We start from the raw sequence: 26,701 nt of genomic DNA, 5'->3' as shown, positions 1-26,701 counted from the left end.
AAGGAGAGGGATAGTCTACATAAACATTAATCAAAAAGAGGCTGGAGGGCTTCCCTGGTGGCGCAGTGGTTGAGAGTCCGCCTGCCGATGCAGGGGACACGGGTTCGTAACCCGGTCTGGGAAGATCCACATGCCGCGGAGCAGCTGGGCCCGTGAGCCATGGCCGCTGAGCCTGCGCGTCCGGAGCCTGTGCTCCGCAACGGGAGAGGCCACAACAGTGAGAGGCCCGCGTATCACAAAAAAAAAGAGGCTGGAATGGCTATATTACTTTCACACAAAGTTGACTAAAGGAAAAAAAAATAACCAGAGATAAAGACATTTCCAATTGATAAGTTGTTCAATTCATAAATGAGACATCATAAACTTCTGTGTGCATATAATTACAGAGCTTCAAAATGCATGACGCAAACCTGACAGAACCATAAGAAGAAACAGACATATCCACAATCATCACTGCAAAGTTCGCCTCTCCTTTGTTGATAATAATAACAACTAGACAGAAAATCAGAAAGAATATGGAAGACCTGAACATTATTAACCAACCTGACCTGGCTGACATCTATAGAACCAAGATGGATCATATACTGGTTCATAAAACAAATCTTAATACATTTAAACATATAGACATCATACAGAATATGTTCTCTGACGAAAACTGAATGAAATAAAAAATCAGTAACAGAAAGATACTTGAAAAAGCCCAAAATATTTAGAAATTAAACAGACTTCTAAATATTCCATAAATCAAAATAAAAATCTAAAAGAAAATTAGACAGCATTTCGATTTGAATGATTATGAAACACAACATGTAAAAACAGGTGGCCGATAGCTAAAACAGTGCCTAGAGGAAAAACTGATAACTTGAAATGTTTATATTAGAAAACAAAGAAGACAGACCCAAAGGTCTTCGTTGGGGAATTCTATCAAATATTTAAGGAAAAGTAATACCAAATGTACAAAAAATAAAGGAGGGAATACTCCATAACTCATCTTTTGAGGGCAGCATTATCCTGATACTAAAATAACTTTTTTTGTTTTGAATTTTAGAATTTAATTTATTTTTTTATATAGCAGGTTCTTATTAGTTATCCATTTTATACATATTAGTGTAAAAGAAGATAAATTTATTAGAAGAAAACTACAGGTAAATATCACTTATGAAAAAAGATTCAAAAATCCTTTGAACATACACTAATATGTATAAAATAGATAACTAATAAGAACCTGCTGCATAAGAAATAAAAAAATATCCTGTGAACAAAAGAGAAAAATCATGATTGTCTCACGCAAATGTAGAAAAAGCATCTGACAAAATTAATTTCTTTTTTTGAGTAAAATTGTGACAAAATTAATTTCTAACAACTTTCAACAAGCTAGGAATAGAAGGAATCTTCTTCAACCCAATGAAGAAAATCTATGAGAAACTATAGATAACATCATTATTAATGGTGAAAAACTGAATGCTTTCTTCCTAAGACTGGGACTGAGGTAAGGATGCTCATTCTGACCACCTCTAATTAGTATTCTGTTGGATGTCCTAGTCACAGCATTAAGATGTGGGGGAAGAAAAAAATATACAGACTGGGGGAAAAAAAGTAAAACAGTCTTTATTTGCAGACTATATGGTCTTAACAAATAGAAAATCCTTAAGCAATATTCAAAAAAAATAAAGCTACTAGAACTGAAAGGATTAGCAATCTCAGGATATAAGATCAATACAAAAAATTAATTGCATTTTTACATGTGAGCAATGAAGAATTACAAATTGTAATAAAAAAACCACAATAGCATTTACAATAGCATTGAAAAAGCATGCAATACTTGAGATAAATATAACAACATATATGTAACATTTAGTTACATCAAACTATGAAACACTGCTAAGGATGATCTAAGTAAATGGGGAGATACATTTTGCTTGTGGATGAGAGTACTGTTAAGAAGTCAGTTCTCCCCAGAGCAATCTATGGATTCAACACAATTCCTATCAAAATCCTAGTAGGATTTTTTTTTTGCCAGAAATTAATAAGTTGATTTTTAAATTTATATGGAATTTAAGGGATCTAGAATAGTGAAAACAATTTTGAAAAAGAATAAAGTAGGACTTATATCACCTTACAAAGAAGGTGTCTTACTGGCATAAGAAGAGACACAGATTAATGGAACAAATAAAGCTCAGAAATGGACTTACGCATATATGGTCAATTAATTTTTGACAAAAGAGCCAGGATAATTAAATGAGAAAAGCATAGTCTTTTCAAGAAATGATGATGAGACAACCTAATACACATTTGGGAAAAGATGAACTATTATTTTTAAAATCAACGTGAAATAGATTATAGGCCTAGATGTACTGACAAAATTATAAAAATTTTTAGAGGAACCATAAAGGAAAAACTTTGATGTTAAGATAGCAAAGATTTCTTAATTAGGACACAAAAGCACAGACTTCAAAAGACCTTAAGAAAATGAAAAGACAAACTAGGAATTGGAATAAAAATATTAGCACCACATACATCTGACAAAGAACTTGTATGCATATATATAAAGATCCTTATGACTCAATAAGATGACAACCCAATCAAAAATTGAGCAAAATATTTTAAAAGAAACCTCACCAAAAAAAGATGTACAAATGATCAATAAACATATGAGAAGATGCTCAACATCATTAGTCATAAGGCAAATGCAAATTAAAAACACAGCTGTCACTACATATACATGTAATAGAATGACTTAAAATGACTGCCCTTTTATATAAGTGTTGACAAAGATGTGGAGCAAATGAACCGTCAACAGTGGTAGGAATGTTGAATAAGCACAGTCACTGTGAAGAAGTATGCCAGTTTCCTATAAAGTTAAATATATATTTACCATAAGACTCAATAATCCCACTCCTAGGTATCTGCCCAGGAGAAATGAAAACATATGCCCACACAAAAACTTTTACATGTATGTCCATAGCTATTTTATCCATAATGGCGCCTAACTGAAAACGATCCAAAAGTCTAGCAGCAAGTGGATGCATATGTAAATTACAATAAGTCCGTACAAAGGAATACTACTTGGCAATAAAAAGAAACAAACTACTGATACACAGATGAATTTTTAAAATATGCTAAAAGCAAAGAAACTGGGGTATATTCTGTATAGTAACTTTGATATAAAATTCTAAAAGAATACTAATGCCTTAACTATTAGTAATACTAATACACAGTGATAGAGAGCAGATCAGTAGTTCTCCTGGTCTGGAAATTGAAGCTGGGGATGACCAACTCTAGTGGGGATGACTGCCTGCAGAGGGGATCAACAAGGAAACTTTTTAGAGTGATATAAATACTCTATGTCTTAACTAGGGTGGGGTATACAGTTGTCAAAATTCATTAAACTGTACAATTAAAATGTGTGAATTTTTTTTTTTCTAAGAGACTGCAAGTTCTAGAAGGAGGACATTTTTTTGGGGGGCGCTGCGTTGGGTCTTCGTTGTCACGTGGGCTTTCTTTAGTTGCGATGAGGGGGCTACTCTTCGTTGTGGTGCATGGGTTCTCATTGAGGTGGCTTCTCTTGTTGCAGAGCACGGGCTCTAGGCACGCGGGCTTCAGTAGCTGTGGCTCACGGGCTCTAGAGCGCAGGCTCAGTAGTTGTGGCGCACGGGCTTAGTTGTACCGCGGCATGTGGGATCTTCCCGGACCAGGGCTCGAACCTGTGTCCCCTGCATTGGCAGGCGGATTCTTAACCACTGCGTCACCAGGGAAGCCCTAAAATGTGTGAATTTTTACTGTATGTAGATATAAAATAAAGCTGTTTTTAAAATGTGGTGGCTTAGGAATAAATTCATAGATAAATAGAATATAGTAGAGAAACCAAAAGATCCATTATGGAGATTCAGTACATGGTAAACGGGGCATTTTAACTCACTGAGGAAAGGAGTCAAGAGAAATGTGTAAATATAGTAATACAAAATTTTTTAGTATGGAACCAAAGTCAGAAACCAAAAGGAAAAGGTTGAAGATTTGTTTATACAAAAATGAAAAAATTCTATAAAGATGCTTTAAAGAAAAGCAAATTACAACGTTACTTTCACTGCTTAGAATAGCAAAGATTTTTTTAAAAAAGTAAATTTTCACTCGATTCCTTAGGATGGATTATGAGAAGTGGAATACTTTTTAAAAAAAGGAATAAAGTGTGTTCCAGTTTTACACTCCTGCCATCTTCATCAATATTGAGCGTTATTAGAAACCAAGCAACAACAGAAAAATAATGAAAGAAAATGATAAAAACATCTTTGTTATTTAAACAACAACCAGAATCTGCTTTGATTTGCAATTCAGTGATTATCAGTAGTGATGGGTATTATTAATATTTCAAATGTTTAACCACCATCTAAAAAGAAATCCTCTGAGCATTTACCTTTAGTGATTTTCTTGATGTATATGAAGTTTTGTTGCAAATATTTCTTTTTAGTGTATGTGCCCTAATGGCTGCTGCTCCTTAAGTTGCTTTAGACATGTTAAAAAAAATGTTAAGTTGGCTAGTTTGTAACTATCCTATTCAATCCTTAGCGTAGGGTCAAAATGGAAATGTTCCCTGGTGCCTATAAAGCAGGTTATCTAATTCTGCATTTCAACTTTAAAGAATATATTTAAGTGGTCTTTGTACCCCTTAATTTAAAATACAGCCCAACTCAAGATGAACTGGCAGTGGATAATTTTGTTAAATTTTCACAAAAGAAAAAATTTTAAGCACCAATGTTAAATTAAAATACCTGAATAATTAAAAAGTTGTAACATTAAGGGACTTCCCTGGTGGCGCAGTGGTTGGGAATCCGCCTGCCAATGCAGGGGACACAGGTTCAATCCATGGTCCGGGAAGATCCCACATGCCGCGGAGCAACTAAGCCCGTGTGCCACAACTACTGAGCCTGCGCTCTAGAGCCCGCGAGCCACAACTACTGAAGCCCAAGTGCCTAGAGTCCGTGCTTCGCAACAAGAGAAGTCACCACAATGAGAAGCCCGTGCACCCCAACAAAGAGTAGCCCCTGCTCGCCGCAACTAGAGAAAGCCTGAGCACAGCAACGAAGACCCAACGCAGCCAAAAATAAATTAAAAAATTTATTTTTTTAAAAAAGTTATAACATTGTCTTATAAGCTGATGCTGTAATTTTCATGTCTTAAAATGAAATACCAGTAAAATAACTATTTCTGTAATAACCTTAATTTCAAAACGGGGGTGCAAACAGCACTTATTTATGTTAATTAAATAGCACGAAGGGTCACAGTAATAAATACATAGTTCACACTGCTGCACTCACTTCAATTGTTCAAGCCTGGCTAAAGTACCAAGTCAGTGGCTATAATACCAGAATAGATCAGAGTAATTAATCAGTGTCAAATAGATATAAAATGACTGATGCTGTTAAGTGTGTATCCTGTGGTGAGAGCTGAATAGGACACTCTCTATGGAACTGTGCTATATCACTTTGTTTTTATCATCGGCAGACGGCTATTAGTATACCACAAAGCAGCGGTGCAGTTCAATCAAGAACAAAATTGATTTCATTTCAATTCTGTCCTAGTCGTTTTTTAAAATTAAGTTTCTTCCAGAGCAATAAAATTTCATTTCCCCACAAGGGGGATAAATAAAAAATCATTATTATCACTATTAAAGCTTAGAGTTAAAAAGTGAAAGAAAAAAAAAAAAGACATGGATTCTCCATCACATAAGACCTTACTAATAATAGAGAAAGAGAACTAAACAGCCTGATTTTAATAATATTTTTCAAAGCCAAATCACAAGACAAGGATCTGAATTTTTAAAATAAATACTGCCCCATAAGCTTTTACAATAAAATTGTACATTATTTTTAAAGGAAAACAAATAAAAAAAATCCTGAATTTAAAGTAAGTGTTCTTTAAATCCTTTAAAAGTATTCATCCTGGAAGTCTGGTCTCTTAACTCCCACAATGCAGGAAGTTCTCAAATGTTGTAGAGTACTTCTTTTGGAACTATTGTTAGAACTAGGCTGTGAAAACAGCAACAACAACAAAAACCCAAAATGAAGCAAAAACAAACTAGGCTCATCATTTTATAGTTCCCTTGTGCTTTTGGCCAAATGTAAAATTCTTAGTCTGAGAAATTCCCTATTCACACTGTCTTTTCTTGCTTTCCAAAAATCCAGTCTACCCCCAACGGTAGATTTACCATTCCCAAAAAAAGATTTATCATTACTGAAGATATTAACACACACACACACACACACACACACACACACGCAAGAATAACCGTACAGCTATGTATACAATATTTTATTTGTTAAAAAAATCTTGTCATATTACTTTCTGGACAGTAAAATAAGCGGTACATACACAGCAAATTGTCCTGATTAGACTTCTGGCTTTATTTAATTTTATCTAAAAATTTTACATGCCATACAGAGTCAAAAACTACTTTTTAACTCAACAACAGAGAACTCTCTTTAGCCATGCCGAAACTTCTGAGAACATCAGAGCTGACAAAATGGGGCAACCAAATACAGGAGCTAGATAAATGCCCTTGGCGTGTGTCACCCACAGTGATGAGAGGAAATTAATTTCAATGACAACACATATTACTGTACTTATTCAGTCGTTCAGCAGGATATTTCTAATATGCCAAATACTACATCAGATAAAAAAAGGGTTCTTCTATTAGAACCCTTTACCCTATACACTGGTATGTTCTAACACAGATGTATGCATGAATTGATCTGGAAGAACGAAGAACAGAGCAGTTAACCTTCTAAGGACAAAGAGGAAAGATTTACAGAAATAAGCTGGGTCATAAAGGGAAAAGTGGAATTCATCAAGTGAAAGAGGTAAAAACAGTTTCCTAGGTAGAAGAATACCTTAGATAAAAGCAAGGAAGAAAAGACAGGAAAGTTAGCTAAAAAATGAGCAGTAGAGCTGGAGCATATGATGGGCTTATGTGGGGCTGTGACAGGGTGGGGTTGGAAATGATGAAAAATGGTCAGACTGTAAAGGGCCAAGGTAAGGAATCTGGATTTTATCCTGGATATCCTGATGGTCCAGTGTGGGTTTTTAAAAAATTAACTTTATTAAGGTGTAATTTATATACAATAAAACTGTAACATGTAAAATGTGCAGTTCAATGAGTGTTAGTAATATCTCACTCTCATAAACTTTTGCCTACCTCAAGTCTCAAGATTCTTTCTTATGTTAACGTCTAGAAGTTTTACAGTTTCAACTTTGATATTTAGGTCTATCATCCATTTAAAATTGGTTTTTATATATTTGGTGTCAGATAAAAACTGAGATTCACTCTTTTCCTTTATGAATATTCAGTCATTCTAACACCATTTTTTGGAAAGACTATCCTTTTCCCATTGAATTTACATTGGCCCTTTGGAAAAATTTAATTGACTATACAAAACTGAGACTCTGGATTTCCTATTGTTATATTAATCTATATATCTACTTTTTATATGCCAGTATTATACTGCCTGGGTTAATGTAATTTTTAAGTAAGTTTAGAATTCACATAGTATAATAATTCCAATATGGTTCTTATTGCATTTGGTATAAATTTTAGAATCAGCCTGTCAATTTCAACCTTGCTAACTAGTTCGGTAGTTTTTTTGGGTAGATTTCTTAGAATTTTCTGTGTATACATTATCTATAAATAACAACAGCTTTATTTCTTCCTTTCCAATGGCTTTTAATTCTTTTTCATTTCTTATTGCACTGGCTAAGACTTCCAATATAGAAGTGTAGGAGGGGTGAGACTGGACATCCTTGCCTTATCTCAAACTTAGGGAGAAAGCATTTAGTCCTTCTCTATTCAGTATGATGCTAGCTACAGACTGTATGGATGCCTTTTGTCAGGTTGAGGAAGTTCTCTTTTATTTCTAGTTTGCTGTACTTGTCATGAATGAATATTGAATTTTGTCAAGTGTTTTTTCTGCACCCACTGATATGATCATGTGGCTTTTCTTCTTTAGACTGTTAGCATGGCAGACTGCATTACAAGATTTTAAAATATTGAATTAGCCTTGCATTCCTGGAATAATACGCACTTGGTCATGGTGTGTTTTCTTCTTATACATGTATGCTGGATTCAATTTGCTACTATTTTGTTGAGGATTTCTACATCTATATTCATGAGGGACACTGGTCTGCAGTTTAATTTTCTTGTACTACCTTTGTCTAATTTTTGGTATCAAGATAATACTGCCCTCATAAAATTAGCTCTCTTCTATTTTCTGGAAGAGACTATGTAGAACCGGTGTTATTTCTCCCTTTAAGTCGTTGGGAGAATTTGCAATGAAGCAATCTGTGCCTGGAGATTTGTTTTATGGAAGGCTTTTGAGTCTGGCTGCTGATCTTGTAAATAAAATTTAATTGGAACACAGCCACACCCACTCATTTACCTATGGGTATGCAGGTCCCCACTGCTGCCACTGTTACTGCTGCCACCACTGTAGGATTACTTGCGGGCTGCGATATGGGAGAACAGAGAAGAAACATAGAAAAGAAAATGGGGATTTCCCCCCACTCTCTCTAAGCATTAGGAGACCCTTTCCCCACTCCTCAAGCTAGAATCAGAGGGCTCCTGTGGGAGCTCTTCCTGTCTGTGCTGAGGCCCTCTTCTGAGTTTCAGGCTGTCTGGAGTCCAGGCTAGGGGATACTGACGGAAAACTAATCACAAATTTACCACCAGTTCAGTGGTACTTCAAATTCTGGTAATCTTCTCCAATTTATCTGCTATTATGTACTTTTCAGAGATTTCAAAGAGCTGTTCCATGCATTCTGGTTTTAAAGCTGCATTCAGTGAGACAGATGGGATGAATGCACTTACGTCACTGGCAACCGGAATTACTGTCTTTATATTAAGTGTGTTTCCCGTAAACAGCATTTAGTTAGTTCTTGCTTTTATTCTGTTTATTTCTGCCTTTTAATTGGCATGTTTAGACTATTAACATTTTTTAAAAGACTTAACTTTTTAAAGCAGGTTTATGTTTACAACAAAACTGAGAGGAAGGTACAGAGACTTCTCATATCCCCCGGCCCCCACACATGCACAGCCTCCCCCACTATCAACATCACTCATTGGAATGGTACTTTTTTTTTTTTTTTTAACCAAGGATGCGCCCACATTGATGATACATCATAATCACCAAAATTCTGTAGTTTACCTTAGGGTTCACTCTTGGTGTTACATATTCTTGGTGTTACATATTCTACGAGTTTGGACACATGTAAATGACATATATCCTAATTATAATATCATAAAGAGTATCTTCACTGCCCTAAAACCTTCTGTGTTCTGCTTATTTGTATCCCCTGCCCCTGGCAACCACTGATCTTTTTATTATCTCCATAGTTTTGCTTTTTCTAGAATGTCATTACCACATATCACACAGCGTATAGCCTTTTCAGATTGGCTTCTTTCACTTAGTAAGTTGTGTTTAAGATTCCTCCATGTCTTTTCACGGGCTCATAACTCATTTCTTTTTAGCACTGAATGAAATTCCATCATCTGGATGTACAGACCATTCATATTTAATATAATTATCAATATGTTTGAATTTAAGTCTACGATCATACCTTTTGTTTTCTATTTGTCCATCTGTTTATGTTCCTATCTTCTCTTGAATTGAATAGTCTTTTCAGGATTCTATTTTATCTCCACTACTAGCTTATTAGCTATATTTTGTGGTTTAATTTAAAAATTATTAGCTGTTGCTCTGGGGTTTACAATGTACATACTTAATTCATCAGTTCACCATTAAATTGCTTCATCTAAGTGTAAGGACTTTACAATATATTTCCATTTTCTAATTAATTTCTTTTTTAAATCATTGCCATATATTTTATGTCTCTATATGTTTTAAAACACACAATGCATTATTATTTTTGCTTTAAATAGTCAATTATCTTTTAAGAAATTAAAAAGTGAGAAAATAAAGGCTTTTCTTTGTACTCACACACATTTACCATTTCTGGCATTTTCCACTCCTTTGTTTAGAGTGGAATTTTCTAAATATTGAAAATTTTGGTGATATTTTCTTTCCACTTGAAGAGCTTACTTTAATATATTTTGCATTGTTGGTCTGCTCCTCTCTATATGTTTTCTTTTTCTCTGGTTAAAGTTTTTTTTTTTTTTAATTATCACTGCATACCAGCAATTTGTTTATGATGTGTCCTGGGGTTGTTTTCTTTGTGTTGATCCTTCTTGGAGCTCACTCAATTTCTTGGAGTTCACTCAATTTCTTCAATCTGTGAGTTATAGTTTTTATCAAATATAAGAAAATTTTATCCATTATGTTTTCTGCCCCTGATTCTTCCATGGACTTCTACTATTATATTTAAGGTTGAATGCTGCATATTTTCCCACAGGTTACTGAGGATACATTAATTTTTTTTTTGCGGTACGTGGGCCTCTCACTGTTGTGGCCTCTCCCGTTGCGGAGCACAAGCTCCGCACGCGCAGGCACAGCGGCCATGGCTCACAGGCCTAGCCACTCCGCGGCATGTGGGATCTTCCCAGACCGGGGCACGAACCCGTGTCCCCTGCATCGGCAGGCGGACTCTCAACCACTGCGCCACCGGGGAAGCCCCATTAATTTTTTAAAAAAAAATCTTTTTCCCCCCTCTCTGTGCTTCTTTTTGGATACATTTTATTGCTGTATCTTTACGTTCTCTGATCTTTCCTGCCGTTAACTCCATCAAATGACATTTTCACTTCAGATGTTGTAATTTCCATCTCTAGAAGTCCTATTTGGATTGTAAATATCTTCTCATATTTTCCTATGTTCATATAAAAGTAGTTATAATGTATTTCAACATGCTTGTGTGATAATTCTATCATTTCTGGGTTTGTTTCTACTGACTGGTATTTTCCTGCATTCAATGTTTGATTGAATGTTGGTCCATGTTGAATTTTATGTCATTGAACATCTGATATTATTGTTCTCCTTTGTTGCTATTAAGGTTACACGCAGTTCAGTTTTTCCTCTTAAGACTTGTTTTTAAGCTTTGTTAAGGAGCATCCAGAGTTGCCTTTACTCAAGTGACAGTTTATTCCCACTACTATGGTCCTTCTGGGATCTCCACTGAATAGAGTCCAGAAAGACGCCCCACTCTAGCTTGATGAAATTTGAATACCCCAGCCCTGTGTAAATGCTGGGAAATATCTGGTTCACAACTACTCCAACTGCTTTGCCTGACCTCAGGCATTTCATCCCACATACACACCATCTTAGCACTCATCTAAAACTCAAGGGCGTATCGAAGATCTCCAGAGCTCTTTTTCTGACTGTGTACCCCAATACTCTGCCCCAGAGCTTCTGGCTTCTATTCATCAGTACTACCACCAAAGGCTTACTACAGCAGGGTTAAAAAAAAAAATTCTTGTAACTGAGAATGACCACATTTTCCTTACTTTGAAATTTCTCTTTCAAACTCTCCGCAGGTTGTGCTATTTTAGGGGAGCCTATTGGCCTTACCGTTTAAATATGAGTACACACAATGGCAATGAAAGAAAAAGAGAATGTAGATGGTGCCAGAGGGCAGCATTAGAATCATATACCTTCTTCACAGTATTCTGAAAAAGCTGAATCAATTACTGTAAGGATTACTGGGTAAAGAATATTTAGGATTTCAAAATTTCACTCGGCATCAAATAATACTTTGTTGTAATTAGGTAGGAGAAAATTCAAATGCTATCTTAAATCCCCCTCAAGATTAAAACATGAAAGAATTAGTATTGCCTTTAGAATTTTAGCATTAAGACAACAAAATGGTTACAGTGAGGGAAAAAAGCAGTATTTTCAATTTTCCCAAAATCAATCCAAATACCAGAGCTAAACAAAAAACAAAACAAAGAAACAGAAATGAGGATGTGTTGGCTTCATTTCAGTTTTGCTGTGCTCAAGCTTTCTAGAGAAAGAGAAAAATCACGCCATCAAGGTTTTATTTCCATAGCACTGCAACCTCAAAGTGAAAAAAATGACAAGGTGCTGCTTTACTCTAACAGTGTTTATTTGCATCTACTAAATTCCTTTATGTCTCAACAGTGAAATCAAAACCACATTAGAATTTTATGACATATTTTAAACACAAAGAGAATGATTTAATGACCTCTACTCAGCTTTGTCAAATCTTAACATTCTGCCACAGTTCCTTCAGTTTTTAAAAGAAATTGTTCAGATACATGGCACTAAACCCCCTTTGTAGCCTTCCCTGATCCTACTTCCATCCTTCCCTAAAGTGAACCACTACCATGAATTCAGTGGTTACCATTCTTAAGTGTTGTTTCTTACTTTTACTATGTGTGTGTGTACATACAGCTGTTTTACATGTTTTCAAACTTCATATAAATCATATATTGTAGGAATCATTCTGCAAATTTTTGCTCCGTGTTGCTTTTGAGAGACACACAAATAATTTGATGTTGAATATCTTTACAATGAAGTCTGTTGTACACTCAGTTTTCCTACAGTCAGAAGGCTTTCAGTGAAGATGGGACAAGAAGACTTATATGTAATAAGCAGTTAAAAAAAAAATTCCACAATCAAATTCTAACTTTTGGAGTTAAATGTGTAGGTATGTAAGAACTATAGGTGCTTGTGTAAGTGAACAATCAATGAGATGAATGTAGAATTGGATCAGTCTTCAAACACTATGTAAGATTTGAGGAGGTGGACACAGTGGAGAGCATTCTAGACAAATAAAAATATATTTCGAATATAATAACTACTGAATGACATTCTCTTTAATTTACACTTTACTTCTACTGGTGATATTTCTCTTTGGTCACTTGGGAAATGACAACATTTTCTTTTATTTATATTTGCTACTTAATACGTATTTGCTATTGCTTAAAGAAAAATTTTCTGATTTTGTGGTACTCAAAATAAGAGCTACATAATGTCACATATATTTTAACTGGCAGAAATTAAATTTAAATAAAAGTTTTCTTTAACTTACTTCTTTAATGAAATGATATGCCACCTAAAATTTATGTACATGGTAAACTCTAAGAACTTATCTTAGTATGTCATATTGCTTCAAATACAGTGGGCATAGAAAAAGTGGTTGTAGAATGAATGAATATTGTTTACTTCAGAATGGATAAGACATTTTCCCCCTTTTTCTTTCTTACCTGCTTTAACTGAAAATGGCTTTTCCAATAGGAATACTGTTTGTTTCCAGTGTGTTTTGGTACTCTGGGGGCCCGTAGAGAATACGACCTGCATTGGTAGAGTTCAAAAGTACCCGATGAAGCACAAGATTTTTAATATCATGGTACATTAATCTACTACATCTAATACAAGCTCCAACTGCTTACAACAGCAAAATGCTTATGATCAAACACCTTGGGGCACAAAAATAAAATACAATGTATTTCACATAATTAATTCTTATGAGACAACTCGTGATACTTACCTTATTGTGGCAATTCTTCTCAAAATATATATCGAAGTAGCCAGCAAGTGCCTGTTTAAAAACAAAGGAATATAAATAATTATTAAACTAATTACATAACAATTGATTATACAGTCTTAAGCCATGGCAAATAAGAAACCATTTCCAATATGAGACACTCTTAAACTTATGGTAGGTCACTATTTTTCCTGGAAAACACGATATTAGTAAAAATAAAGTAATATAATTTGGCTTTTCCCCACAGAAACAACATAATAATAAGGACAACAAGGCTAATCAAATACTCAGTATGTGTTAAATTAGAGAAATGACCGTGGTGGACCACTGAAAGGTGAGGATCTACATGGAGAAAGGCTCATGCGGCCCCTCGCCCAACCAGACTCTTCCACTGAGATGCTGCCATGTGAGTCAAGCCTCCACACAACTGCAGCAGCATGAAAAACCCTAGGAGCAGAACTAGTATGTAAGTCCAGTCCAGACTGCAGAAACACAGACAAGTAAACCTACATGATTTTTGACTTCAAGGCACTAAGTTTTGGAGTGGTTTGCTAACCACAGCAATAGATAACTAAAACGTACTCTTTTATATGAAGCCCACTCATTTAATTTCTTCTGATCTTGTTCATCCAGTTCTAAAGCAAAGTACTATGATTATTTTTGTGATGAGATAAATGAAATTTTAAAATATTACGTTTTTTTTTCCTGAAAATAAAAACAAGACTATTCAAATTAAACGTATATGTAGGCAAATACCCAAAGAAGAAACTCCAACGTAACTCTCAGGTTTACTGTTAACAGTTTACAAAAAGGCCTCTAGAAGAAATTAACATGTTCAAACAAATAAATAATTTTCACTTATTTTTGTTTAAAATTTGAACGATACCATTCCTTTTTCTTTCACTAGTGGGACAGGCTTGACTTAATCTATTTTAAAACTGGCATTAAATAAAGCTTATAAAGTCTTAAAAACTGGAAACTGATTACTGAAAAATCACTATAAAGCTAATTACTGTACTTTCCTGCTTTTGTTAAGAATGTGGAGTTTTATTGATCCGCAGGGTTAATGTGGATTGGGCCCAAACCAAATTCAATATTTCATTTATTGTGCTGTTCATCGTTGCTTGTTTCCTCTTTAGTTCTTCTAGGTCCTTGTTAAATGTTTCTTGCATTTGCTCTATTCTATTTCCAAGATTTTGGATCATCTTTACTATCATTATTCTGAATTCTTTTTCAGGTAGACTGCCTATTTCCTCTTCATTTGTTAGGTCTGGTGGGTTTTTATCTTGCTCCTTCATCTGCTGTGTGTTTTTCTGTCTTCTCATTTTGCTTATCTTACTGGGTTTGGGGTCTCCTTTTTGCAGGCTGCAGGTTCGTAGTTCCCGTTGTTTTTGGTGTCTGTCCCCAGTGGCTAAGGTTGGTTCAGTGGGTTGTGTAGGTTTCCTGGTGGAGGGGACTAGTGCCTGTGTTCTGGTGGATGAGGCTGGATCTTGTCTTTCTGGTGGGCAGGTCCATGTCTGGTGGTGTGTTTTGGGGTGTCTGTGGCCTTATTATGATTTTAGGCAGCCTCTCTAATGTATGGGGCTGTGTTCCTGTCTTGCTAGTTGTTTGGCATAGGGTGTCCAGCACTGTAGCTTCCTGGTTGTTGAGTGAAGCTGGGTCTTGGCGTTGAGATGGAGACCTCTGGGAGATTTTCGCCGTTTGATATTACATGGAGCTGGGAGGTCTCTTGTGGACCAGTGTCCTGAACTTGACTCTCCCACCTCAGTGGCAAAGCCCTGATGCCTGGCTGGAGCACCAAGAGCCTTTCATCCACATGGCTCAGAACAAAAGGGAGAAAAAGCAGAAAGAAAGAAAAGAAAGAAAAGAAAAGAAAAAGAAAGAAAGAAAGAAAGAGGATAAAATAAAATAAAGATAAAATGTTATTAAAATAAAAAATAATTATTAAGAAAAAAAAATTTTTTAAGTAAAAAACAACAAAAAACGGACGGATAGAACCCTAGGACAAATGGTGAAAGCAAAGCTTTAAAGCCAAAATCTCACACAGAAGCATACACATACTCACAAAAAGAGGAAAAGGGGGAAAAAAATATATATCGTTGCTCCCAAAGTCCACCTCCTCAATTTGGGATGATTCGTTGTCTATTCATGTATTCCACAGATGCAGGTACATCAAGTTGACTGTGGAGATTTAATCCGCTGCTCCCGAGGCTGCTGGGAGAGATTTCCCTTTCTCTTCTTTGTTCGCACAGCTCCTGGGGTCCAGCTTTCCATTTGGACCCGCCTCTGCGTGTAGGTCGCCTGAGGGCGTCTGTTCTTTGCTCAGACAGGACGGGGTTAAAGGAGCAGCTGATTCGGGGGATCTGGCTCACTCAGGCCGAGGGAAAGGAGGGGTACGGATGCGGGGCGAGCCTGTGGCGGCAGCGGCCGCCGTGACGTTGCACCAGGCTGAGGCGCGCCGTACGTTCTCCTGGGGAAGTTGTCCCTGGCTCACGGGACCCTGGCCGTGGCGGGCTGCACAGGCTCCCGGGAGGGGAGGTGCGGATAGTGACTTGTGCTCGCACACAGGCTTCTTAGTGGCGGCGGCAGCAGCCTTAGCGTCTCATGCCCGTCTCTGGGGTCCGCGCTGATCGCCGCGGCTCGCGGCCGTTTCTGGAGCTCCTTTAAGCAGCGCTCTTAATCCCCTCTCCTCACGCACCAGTAAACAAAGAGGCAAGAAAAAGTCTCCTGCCTCTTCGGCAGGTCCAGACTTTTTCCCAGACTCCGTCGTCCCGGGTAGCTGTGGCGCACTAGCCCGCTTCAGGCTGTGTTCACGCAGCCGACCCCAGTCCTCTCCCTAGAATCCGACCGATGCCCGAGCCTCAGCTCCCAGCCCCCACCCGCCCCGGCGGGTGAGCAGACAAGCCTCTCGAGCTGGTGAGTGCCGGTCGGCACCGATCCTCTGTGCGGGAATCTCTCCGCTTTGTCCTCCGCACCCCTGTTGCTGCGCTCTCCTCCGCGGCTCCTAAGCTCCCCCCCCCCCCACCACCGGCCTCCTGTCTCCGACAGTGAAGGGTCTTCTAGTATGTGGAAACCCTTCCTCCTTCACAGCTCCCTCCCACTGGTGCCGGTCCCGTCCATATTCTTTGTCTCTGTTTTTTCTTTTGCCCTACCCAGGTACGTGGGGAGTTTCTTGCCTTTTGGGAGGTCTGAGGTCTTCTGCCAGCGTTGTGGGTGTTCTATAGGAGCAGTTCCACGTGTAGATGTATTTCTGATGTATCTGTGGGGAGGAACGTGATCTCCGCGTCTTACTCTTCTGCCATCTTCCTCAACTCCTCTCCAAATTCAATATTTAACCTTGAGGTTCATTATACTTTAGATACCAAGAGAGAATCAAAATACTATATAATTCTGTCAAACTGAAAAACCTGTATAAGTCTCAGACCAATCCCTAAACTGTGTATGTGCAGGAGAGACCCAAAACAGTATAGCAAACTCTTAAAGAATGGAAATGAGATTTGAACCATTGTCTGCCAAGACACTGCTGACAGAACTTATATCTTGACTTTGGATGGACTGCCTGTTAACAACGAACATCAACACTGCCCAGATGATTATAACCCAACTAAGAGTCCAAAATATCCAGGATACAATCCAATATTACTCAACATACAAAGTCCAGGAAAATGTAACCAACTCTCAAGAGAAAAGACAATCAACAGATGCCAATGCTGAGATGATCCAGATGCTGGTACTATCAGACAAAGACTTAAAGCAAATAACTATGCTGGTATAAGTTAATAGCAATGACGTAAAATAAACACACTGAAATGAATCAAAAGATAGGAATTCTCAGTAGAGAAATAGAAACTATGAAAAGAGAACCAAATGGAAATTTCAGAACTGAAAAACACAATAACTGAAACAAAAAACTTCCTGAGCTGAATTGCTGAATTGCGGAATGGAGATGATAGAGGAGGACAAGGTCAGTGAATGTGAAGTTAGATCAAAAGAAATTATCTAATTTTAAAAAACAAGGGGAAAAGATTGAAATAAAATGCCCAGAGACTCAGGGACCTGTGGAACTAACATACATGTAATAGGAGGTCCAGATGGAAAAGAAAAAGATATTGGAACAAAACAAACAAACAAACAAACAAAACAAACAAAAAAAACCTTTCAAAATTCTATATCCAGGAAAAACATCCTTTAGGAATGAAGATAAAATAAATGAATTTTCAAGTGAAGGAATATTAAGAGAATCCATTGCCAACAGGCTTTTTAGAAGACATTTTAAAGGAAGTTCTTCAGGCTGATGGGCAATAATACTGGAAGGAAACCTGAAACATCAAAAATGAGAGAAGAACGATAAATCGTTGGGTAAATATAAAACACTATGTCTCCCCTCTGAATTCCTTTAAGATACCTATGATTTTTTAATGGAAAAATTATAACATCATCTGGTGGGGTTTTCAATGTATGCACAAAGATCAGTGTAGGGGGTGAAGGGGTAGGAGGGAGGAAGAATGAAATCCCACCAGTATATACAAGTGTTTATAAAATCTGGAAATAAAGAAGGCTTATTTTTAAGTATCATAAGCAAAGCAGAAACTTAATAAAGAAAAATTTAAATTGTAGTATCAAAATTAAAACATGAATGACAGATCTGAGAGTATTTACAATATAAGTAACAAAGGCTCACTGTCCTTTGTACATTAAGCTACTACAAATTAATAAGAAAGCAATACGTCAGGGCTTCCCTGGTGGCGCAGTGGTTGAGAGTCCGCCTGCTGATGCAGGCGACACGGGTTCGTGCCCCGGTCCGGGAAGATCCCACATGCCGCAGAGTGGCTGGAGCCTGTGCTCCGCAACGGGAAAGGCCACAACAGTGAGAGGCCCGCGTACCGGGAAAAAAAAAAAAAAAAAAAGAAAGCAATACGTCAAAAGAAACTAACAACAAAAAAGCAGGAAATTTACAAAAGAAAAATCAAATGATTAATAAACATGCTAAAGAAACTGTTTCACCTACTTAGAAAAAAATAAGTCAATTAAGACAACATGATACAATTTTCCTTGATCATGTTGAGGAAAGGATTTTTTAAATGATAATATCTACAATTAGTGGGGAAAAGAGCATTCATGCTGTGAAAGTAAACTGAAATAACCTTTCTAGGGGAATTAAGTAATACACATTAAAAGATAAAACATTTGTACTAAAAAGAAGTCAGACACAAAATAGTACACACAATATGATTCAATTCATATACAGGAAATTCAAAGACAGAAAAACTAATTCAGTGTTACAAGTCAGAATAGTAGTTATCCTTGCAATACCGGTAGAAACTGGAAGGGGTTATGTAATAGGCTCCTGGGTTGCTGGTAATACTCTGTTTCTTAAGTTGAATGCTGGGTATATGGCGGGGTAATCACTTTGTGCAATTTTACCAAACTATACTTATGGTTTGTGTACTTTTCTGTTTTCATGCACACAACTAAGATTTCATACAATGTACATACTCATTGATCTAGTAATTAAAAACTTCCAAAAATTAAGTATGCTTGCAAAGATTTAAACATGTCAATTTTAGCCCACATTTTCAACAACAGGTTAATAAAGCATAAAATCTACAAATAATAGAATACCATTTGGCCATGAAAAGTAATCCTGTAGACAAATATTTACTGATTTGGAAAAATAGTTGTGATATACTATTAGGTGAAAAGAATAATATATATTTATTATGGGCACTTATCCTGTGTTATACAAATGTGAATATATATATCTATATGGAAAGATTTCACCAAGCTATTGAAAGTGGATGATAGATTTCTAATATTAATATTCTTTATGCTTATATATAATTTACATTTCCCATAAATATGAACAACTTCTGTGATAAGTTTTTAATAATACTTGAGTTAAATAATCTATAGTATTGCATAGAGAGGCATTCAATTCAACTATTACCTTTGTACATTTCCCTTAATGACTCTGAAAAATCACTCATCTCTGCACCCCAAGGGTTAGGGCAGAGTCTAATATATAGTAGAAACTAAATGAATTTGAAGAAAAAGAATGACAAGTTTTCCCCAACTAGTAATTCTACAAAAAGAACATTTTCAATAACTATTTTTCTTCTCAAGAGATTAGCAAAAGCAAATTAAGGGAAAGTAGCAGGTAAAGGAGAAAAGGTATAAACAGAATAGTAACAGTAATAAAAACTATGGAAACTATATGAAAACATTAAAATGATTTTTTAAAGATTTTAGTAAGTGGGTTTCATGGTGAGACAGTTAGTTACCTTATAACTATTCTTTAAGTTATACACATGTTTTTATGTATTCCTTATACTCTGTTACCAAAAAAGAAAGCGGAGGGGAAAAAAAACCCTAGTTAGCTAATAAAACCTTTTGTGAAAACAACAAATTCAGGTTTAAAAAAAGCTCTTACAACATTATCAGAAAATGTGACGTGAGTCTGAAATATATATAAAATACACTAAGTGATATGAAATATATATAAAATACACTAAGTGATATATTTAACTCTGATAAAATACAGACTGGTAATGTTAATATAGTAGAACACTGCAGAATTATAATTATAGAAGGTCTTAACAAAGAGGAGAAGCTGATACACAAGTTTACAACAAAATTAAAAAATAAAGATAAAAAGATTTGAGAATACAAAGATATTTTAGAACTGTCTTCCAATCCCCAAATCCAACTATCTATGAAATTTAGTTAAAAATCAAAAAAGAAATTAACGCTTGCCCAGATACCCAAAACTACAGTGAAATATTGAGTAGTTTGGGGGTAACCAAAAAACCGTTTATAAGCCTGAAGACAAATAAATAAGAAATAAAAATGAACGACAGCTATTTTATAGTTCCCTCTGAAGTGCGTTATAGTATATCCAACTCCTCATGCAGATTTACCCTCCTAATGATGTTTGGTTGAGGGTAGTATTAAAATCAGTTCCATAGCAAATATTAATCAGAAGCATGAGGAGAAGTCAGAAAGAAAATCACCTGGGATTTAAAATTACATGCAGAGGTAGCATTCACTTAACTGAGAAAGTGGAAGATGCTTGCTCTGAAAAACCAAAGGGATTTTCTGGGCTTAAAATGGTATTTACTCTCAAACACAAGCAAGGACTAAAATGCCACATTAGGGAAAGCGCTTCCTTTTTTTTTCCCCCCTGTATAAATGATCCTTGATAATTAAAATAGATATTAGAAAAAAAGAGGAAAAAACCTTAAACTTGAAACACAGTCATATAAACTAGTGGAACTATGATCAGTGTTTTTATTTCTGCAAGGCCATTATAAACAATCAAATATGTCAGCTGATTTGGGGACAAAACTATTCATTTTGCTGCAGAATATAAACATACAACTATTTTTCAATTATAGTTTCACCTCCTTGTTACCATCACTTTGACAGGCTATCTCTAGGTGTTTTAAATGTTAATTTCAATGAACTTACACTCTGTCTGTGGAAGTTATTCAAATACAAGAATAAACAACCACCACACGAAATTGAAAATGACTAACTGGCAATGGTAATAAATAACTGCAGCACAACTTGACATGTGCTTGAAAAAGATCAGATAGGTTTGAAGACGTGACCACAGAATAAATGTCCCTTTTGTTCCATACATATCTCTAGTCAGGGGCAAAGGGAATGCTAAGGAGAAAAATAAGCATTGAAATCAATTATCTATAGAAGCTGGGTTAATCTGCAAAGGCAAGGTCACAATGAAATAAATAAAATTTCACTGACTTACACCACACACCACAGTCAGAAAAATTTTAGTTATAAAAGTCACTTAGACTGAGAGAAAGAATGAGTGGTAATTACGAACAATAGCGATGACGACAGAAGGAAACAGAATGAAAGAAAAATATACAGTAAATTTATGGGATAGTTTGATCACGCTTGTAATTTGGTGAGAATCTTCCATAATTACTTTGAAGTGCACAGGAAAATAATACAGACGTGTAGCTTTATTGTGCATCTTAAATATTCCTAAGTATTAGAACAGAGTTTCACAATGAGCTGTTTTGTTTCTGCTTTGTGGATTTCACAAAAAGGAAAAACAACTCACAGCATTTGTAAATTGAATCATTTGAAAATCTGTTTTAAGCCACGTTTTGCTTTTTCATCCCATACATACAAAGGTAGATGCAGTTCGTTTTATACATGCTCATTTGAAGAACAATGACATGGAATAAAAACGAATTACTTTCTCATGTATTTTGGTGTGATGAGTACTTCTTTAAAGCGGACATATCATGTGTGTATGTAACAGGATGCAGTCAATGAAATAAGATCAGACTACACCTTATGATGAAGAAGGAAATTAAAAATTATCATTATCACTATCACCTGCAGGGAGTAATTTATCATTTCTGTTCTTCATTGGTATCATGTTCCAACAGCGTGTGGTTACAGCAGATACAATTAGGCAGCTGGCCACAGAAGTAGGAGGATAATGTGCTTTTGATGGAGTTTATCCAAGCATGCAGATAGAGCGCTTGTAATCCATGCAGCAGAATCACTATAACAAAAATACAGTTCATTTTTTGTTGGAGTATTTCTTTCAAAATCTTAGTATGGAATTCAAAAGCTAACTGACGATGAGTCTGAAGCAAGTGAAGAAAGAGTAAGAAGATACTGCATAAAAAAGATTATACGTTTTAAGCTTACATCATTGTCTAAAAACCAACAAGATGAAGATAAAAATACAGGCCATACCAAGCTGCTGCATAAAGAGCATGAACTCTGATGGTGATAACTGGTATTTAAACTAAGAAAACATAATCAACAAAAATGAAAATTACATATTATGCTATTCTCCTAATGTTAACAATAGCTTAAATTATAGACTCTTCCCTCTTCAATTAATTTTCTATTTTATCCCAAGAGGAAATCTGCATCTTTTCTTTCCTGATTCCTCTAGGGAACAATACACGTTAAGTGCCATATACTTCTCAAGGGCTATTGCCAAACTGAGTAGTGTTTAGAAATAGATCAAGCAATATGGAAAGCATCAAAACAGACCACAGGTCTCAGAATATTTTTAAAAGGTACTTTTAGTGAAAAACTCAACATAACTAATTTTTGATCTACTTAAAATATTCCCAAATTATAACTGAAATTCCTTTAAAATTTACTTAGATTTATCCCTTGTAATTTCAAAACTGCTTATGAAAGTGGTTTTACGGAGCAGACGAGATCACCTCTTCAGAACCTAAAACGTAAATACTTCAATTCTGACGTTCTGTAGATTGATATCTTACGTGGCCTAACTCCTTTACATTTCTTCCTAGCTATAAATAAGATACTATTATTTTATACATTCAATATTCACTGAGATTTACCAATATTTTCACTCAAAAAAACCTTTTAAAGTATAACGGACATGTAGAAAAGTACACAAAAGTGCACACCATGGTGAATTTTCAAACAGAATACAGCTATGATACCCACACTCAGATCAAGAAACAAAACACCCCAGCACCTAGCAGTCCCCCTAGGCACCTAGCCAACCCTAGGCACCCCCACAGGGTAACTACTACCCTGATTTTTTCCCCAGCTTTATTGAGATATAATTGACATATAACAATGTGTAACGTAAGGTGTGCCATGTGTTGATTTAATGCACTTACACATTGCAAAACGATTACCACCATAGTATTAGCTAAACCCCCATCATATCCCATGATTATCATTTATTTTTTTGTGATGAGAACATTTAAAATCTATTCTCCTGACAACCTTCAAGTATATAATATAGTATTATTAACTATAATCATCATGATGTACATTGGACCTCCAGAACTTATTCAACTTACAACTAGAAGTTTGTACCCTTGACCAACATTTCCCCATTTCTCCCATCCCACACTCCCTCATAACTACTATTCTGATCTCTGTTTCTGAGTCTGGCCTTTTTATTTAAGTTCTATATACAAGTGATATCAAACAATATTCATTTTCTTCTGACATTTCACTTAGCATAATACCCTCAAGGTCCATCCATGTTGTGGTAAATGGCAAATTTCCTTCTTTTACAGCGTAATAATATTCCATTTATGTGTGCGTGTGCGTGTGTATATACATATATATATGTATATGGCATATCTTCTTTATTCCACTGATGGACACTTAGGTTATTTCCATATCTTGACTATCATAAATAATGCTGCAATGACCATGGGAGAGCAGATACCTCTTCAAGATCCTGTTTTCATTTCCTTTGGATATATACCCAGAAGTGGGATTGCTGGATCATATGGTAGTTCTATTTTTAATTTTTTCAGGAACTTCCATACTGTTTTCTATAGTAGCTGCACCAATTTACATTCCCACCGAAAGCGCACAAGGCTTCCCTTTTCTTCACATCCTGGCCAACACTTACCTCACTAACTACCCTGATTTCTAAAGCAGATTCATTTTCCCTATTACATACTTCAACATATATCATGTAGACTTTTGTGCCTGGCTAATTTTATTATTGTTTTTGAGATTCACTTATACTATTGCATATTACCTACGCTGTTATATGGCTCTAAGACATATGCGACTATACAATTTATTTATCCAATCTACTGTTGACAGGTATTGAGTAGTTTTTTTTGTTTTGTTTTGTTTTAAATTACACTAATGAATCAACAGTTTAAATTTTATTTATTTTTGGCTGTGTTGGGTCTTCGTTTCTGTACGAGGGCTTTCTCTAGTTGTGGCAAGCGGGGACCACTCTTCATCACGGTGCGCAGGCCTCTCACTATCGTGGCCTCTCTTGTTGCAGAGCATGGGCTCCAGACGCGCAGGCTCAGTAGTTGTGGCTCACGGGCCCAGTTGCTCCGTGCCATGTGGGATCCTCCCAGACCAGGGCTCGAACCCGTGTCCCCTGCATTGGCAGGCAGATTCTCAACCACTGCACCACCAGGGAAGCCCCTTGAGTAGTTTTAAGTTGACACTTTTATGAACTTTTTTTATAATATTTTTTGGTGAACATAAGTACTCAATGCTATTGGGTATATACCTAGGAGTGAAACTATTGCTATGTGCATATATATGTGCATATATAACTTTTGTTAATCTTTATTGCTTCCTTTACCTCTGTTCTTCCACCAGGGATTGTTTTTGTTTGCCTATATACCCTTCAGAAATCAGTTTCCTGGGGCAAATTCTTTCTCTATTTTTTTTTTTTTTTTTTGCCTGCGCCACGTGGGATCTTAGTTCCTCGACCAGGGATCTAACCCATGCCCCCTGCAGTGGAAGCGTGGAGTCTTAACCACTGGACCGCCAGGGAAGTCCTTCTTTCTATTTGTTCACCTGAAAAATCTATTTCAGCTTCATTCTTAAAGGTTATTTTAGTGGGGTAAAATTCAGAGTTGGCAGTTATTTTCTTTCAGCACAGTGAGGATATCATTTTTAAAAAATATTTATTTACTTGGTTGCACTGGGTGTTAGTTGCAGCAGGCAGGCTCCTTGGTTGCAGCAGGCAGGCTTCTTAGTTGCGGCATGCATGTGGGACCCAGTTCCCTGACCAGGGATCGAACCTGGGCCCCCTGCACTGGGAGTGCGGAGTCTTATCCACTGCGCCACCAGGGAAGTCCTCGCGAGGATGTCATCATTGAATTATCTTCTGTCTTTCCAATTCTACTGTTCCTGCTGAGAAATCATCTATTTACTGCTCCTTTGAAGGTAATTCCAATGCTCTACTTACAGCCCCACTGAGGCTTCTAAAATGCTCTCTTTGGTTTCTGTAGTCTTAGTAGGATGTATCTAGGTGTGGATTTATTCCCCTCTTTTCAACTGAAATATAATTCACATACCATAAAAATTTCCCCAGTTAAATAAACTGTATAATTCTATCTATCTATCTATCTATGGCTGCATTGGGTCTTCGTTGCTGCGCGTGGGCTTTCTCTAGTTGCGGCGAGCGGGGGTTACTCTTCATTGCAGTGTACGGGCTTCTCGTTGCAGTGGCTTCTCACTGCAGGGCACGGGCTCTAGGCACACGGGTTTCAGTAGTTGTGGCACGTGGGCTCAGTAGCTGTGGATTGAGGGCTCTAGAGCGCAGGCTCAGTAGCTGTGGCACATGGGCTTAGTTGCTCCACGGCATGTGGGATCTTCCCAGAGCACGGCTTAAACCCGTGTCTCCTGCATTGGCAGGCGGATTCTTAACCACTGTGCCATCAGGGAAGTCCCTCAATGTTTAAAAAAGTATATTTGGAGTTGTGCAACCATCACCATAATCTAATTTTAGAACATTTTTTATCACCCCCGAAAGAAACCCTATATCCATACTCCTTGTCTTATCCCCTGTCTACAGAGTTGCCTATTCTGAACATTTCATATAAATGGAATCACAGAAATGGAATATCATATAAATGGAATTCTTTTGTAGTTGGCCTCTTTCGCTTGTATAATGTTTTCAACACTCATCATTTCAGGGTTCATACATTCTGTAGCAGGTATCAGGACTTCACTCTGTTTTATAACCAGATAATATTTCATTGTGTGGTTATACCACATTTTGTTTATTCATTCTTCAGGTGACTGACATCTGGATTGCTTTCAGTTTCTAGCTTTTATAAATAACGCTGCTATGAACATTCATGAACAAGTGTTTGTGTGGATATGTTTTAATTTCTCTGGGGTATATACCCAGAAACGTAAAATATCTATCCATTCCTATTCAAGTTATGTTGTACTTCTTAAATTGTAGCTCACTGTCTTTCGTCTGTTTTGGGAAATTCTCAGCCATTATCTCTTCAAATAGTTGGAAATATTCTCATCTCCTTTCCCCTTTGGGACTCCCATTTAAACATATATTAGACCATTTCTTGTATCTTCTATATCTCCTGCCCTTCCCAATGCTGCATCGTGGCATTCCTCTGTGCTTCCTTCTGGATATTTCCTCTGACATAAAATCCAGTTCAATAATCCTCTCTACACTAGTGATTTAATATTTACCACTAAACTCATCTTTAGTTCAGTATTAGAATATCTGTTCGGTTCTTTATCAAATCTATTATTATTTCTTAAATATTTCCAACTATTTGACATCTGTAATTTCTTTTGTCCTTGAACTTAGTAAGCATAGTTATTTTAAAGCCCATATCTATACATCTAACACCTGTAACACCTGGAGCTCTATTTTTATTTCCTGTTTTAGCTGGTTCTTGATTGATGTTTTGTGTCCTTGTGTGACTCATTACCTTCGATTATGTTCTGAACATTATATATGAAAAACTGCAGA

The 26,701-nt window shown here is 36.4% G+C and overlaps 1 protein-coding gene across 2 annotated transcripts in view; it reads right to left on the bottom strand.

The window, feature by feature from the left end:
- PRMT3 (protein arginine methyltransferase 3) overlaps window positions 1-26,701 on the bottom strand; it is a 136,071-nt gene that overhangs the window by 6,028 nt on the left and 103,342 nt on the right. For both annotated transcript variants that reach the window (XM_060018608.1, XM_060018609.1), the window contains 2 exons: window positions 13,447-13,497; window positions 13,163-13,250 (listed from right to left, as the gene is read on the bottom strand). In XM_060018608.1, the coding sequence (XP_059874591.1) occupies window positions 13,163-13,250; window positions 13,447-13,497 (139 nt within the window). The remainder of the gene's footprint in view (window positions 1-13,162; window positions 13,251-13,446; window positions 13,498-26,701) is intronic.

Source organism: Delphinus delphis, chromosome 8 (assembly GCF_949987515.2).
Source record: "Delphinus delphis chromosome 8, mDelDel1.2, whole genome shotgun sequence".
Taxonomy (NCBI): Eukaryota; Metazoa; Chordata; class Mammalia; order Artiodactyla; family Delphinidae; genus Delphinus; species Delphinus delphis.
Note: the sequence above shows the minus strand (reverse complement) of the source record. Positions and strands in the feature narration are given on the sequence as shown.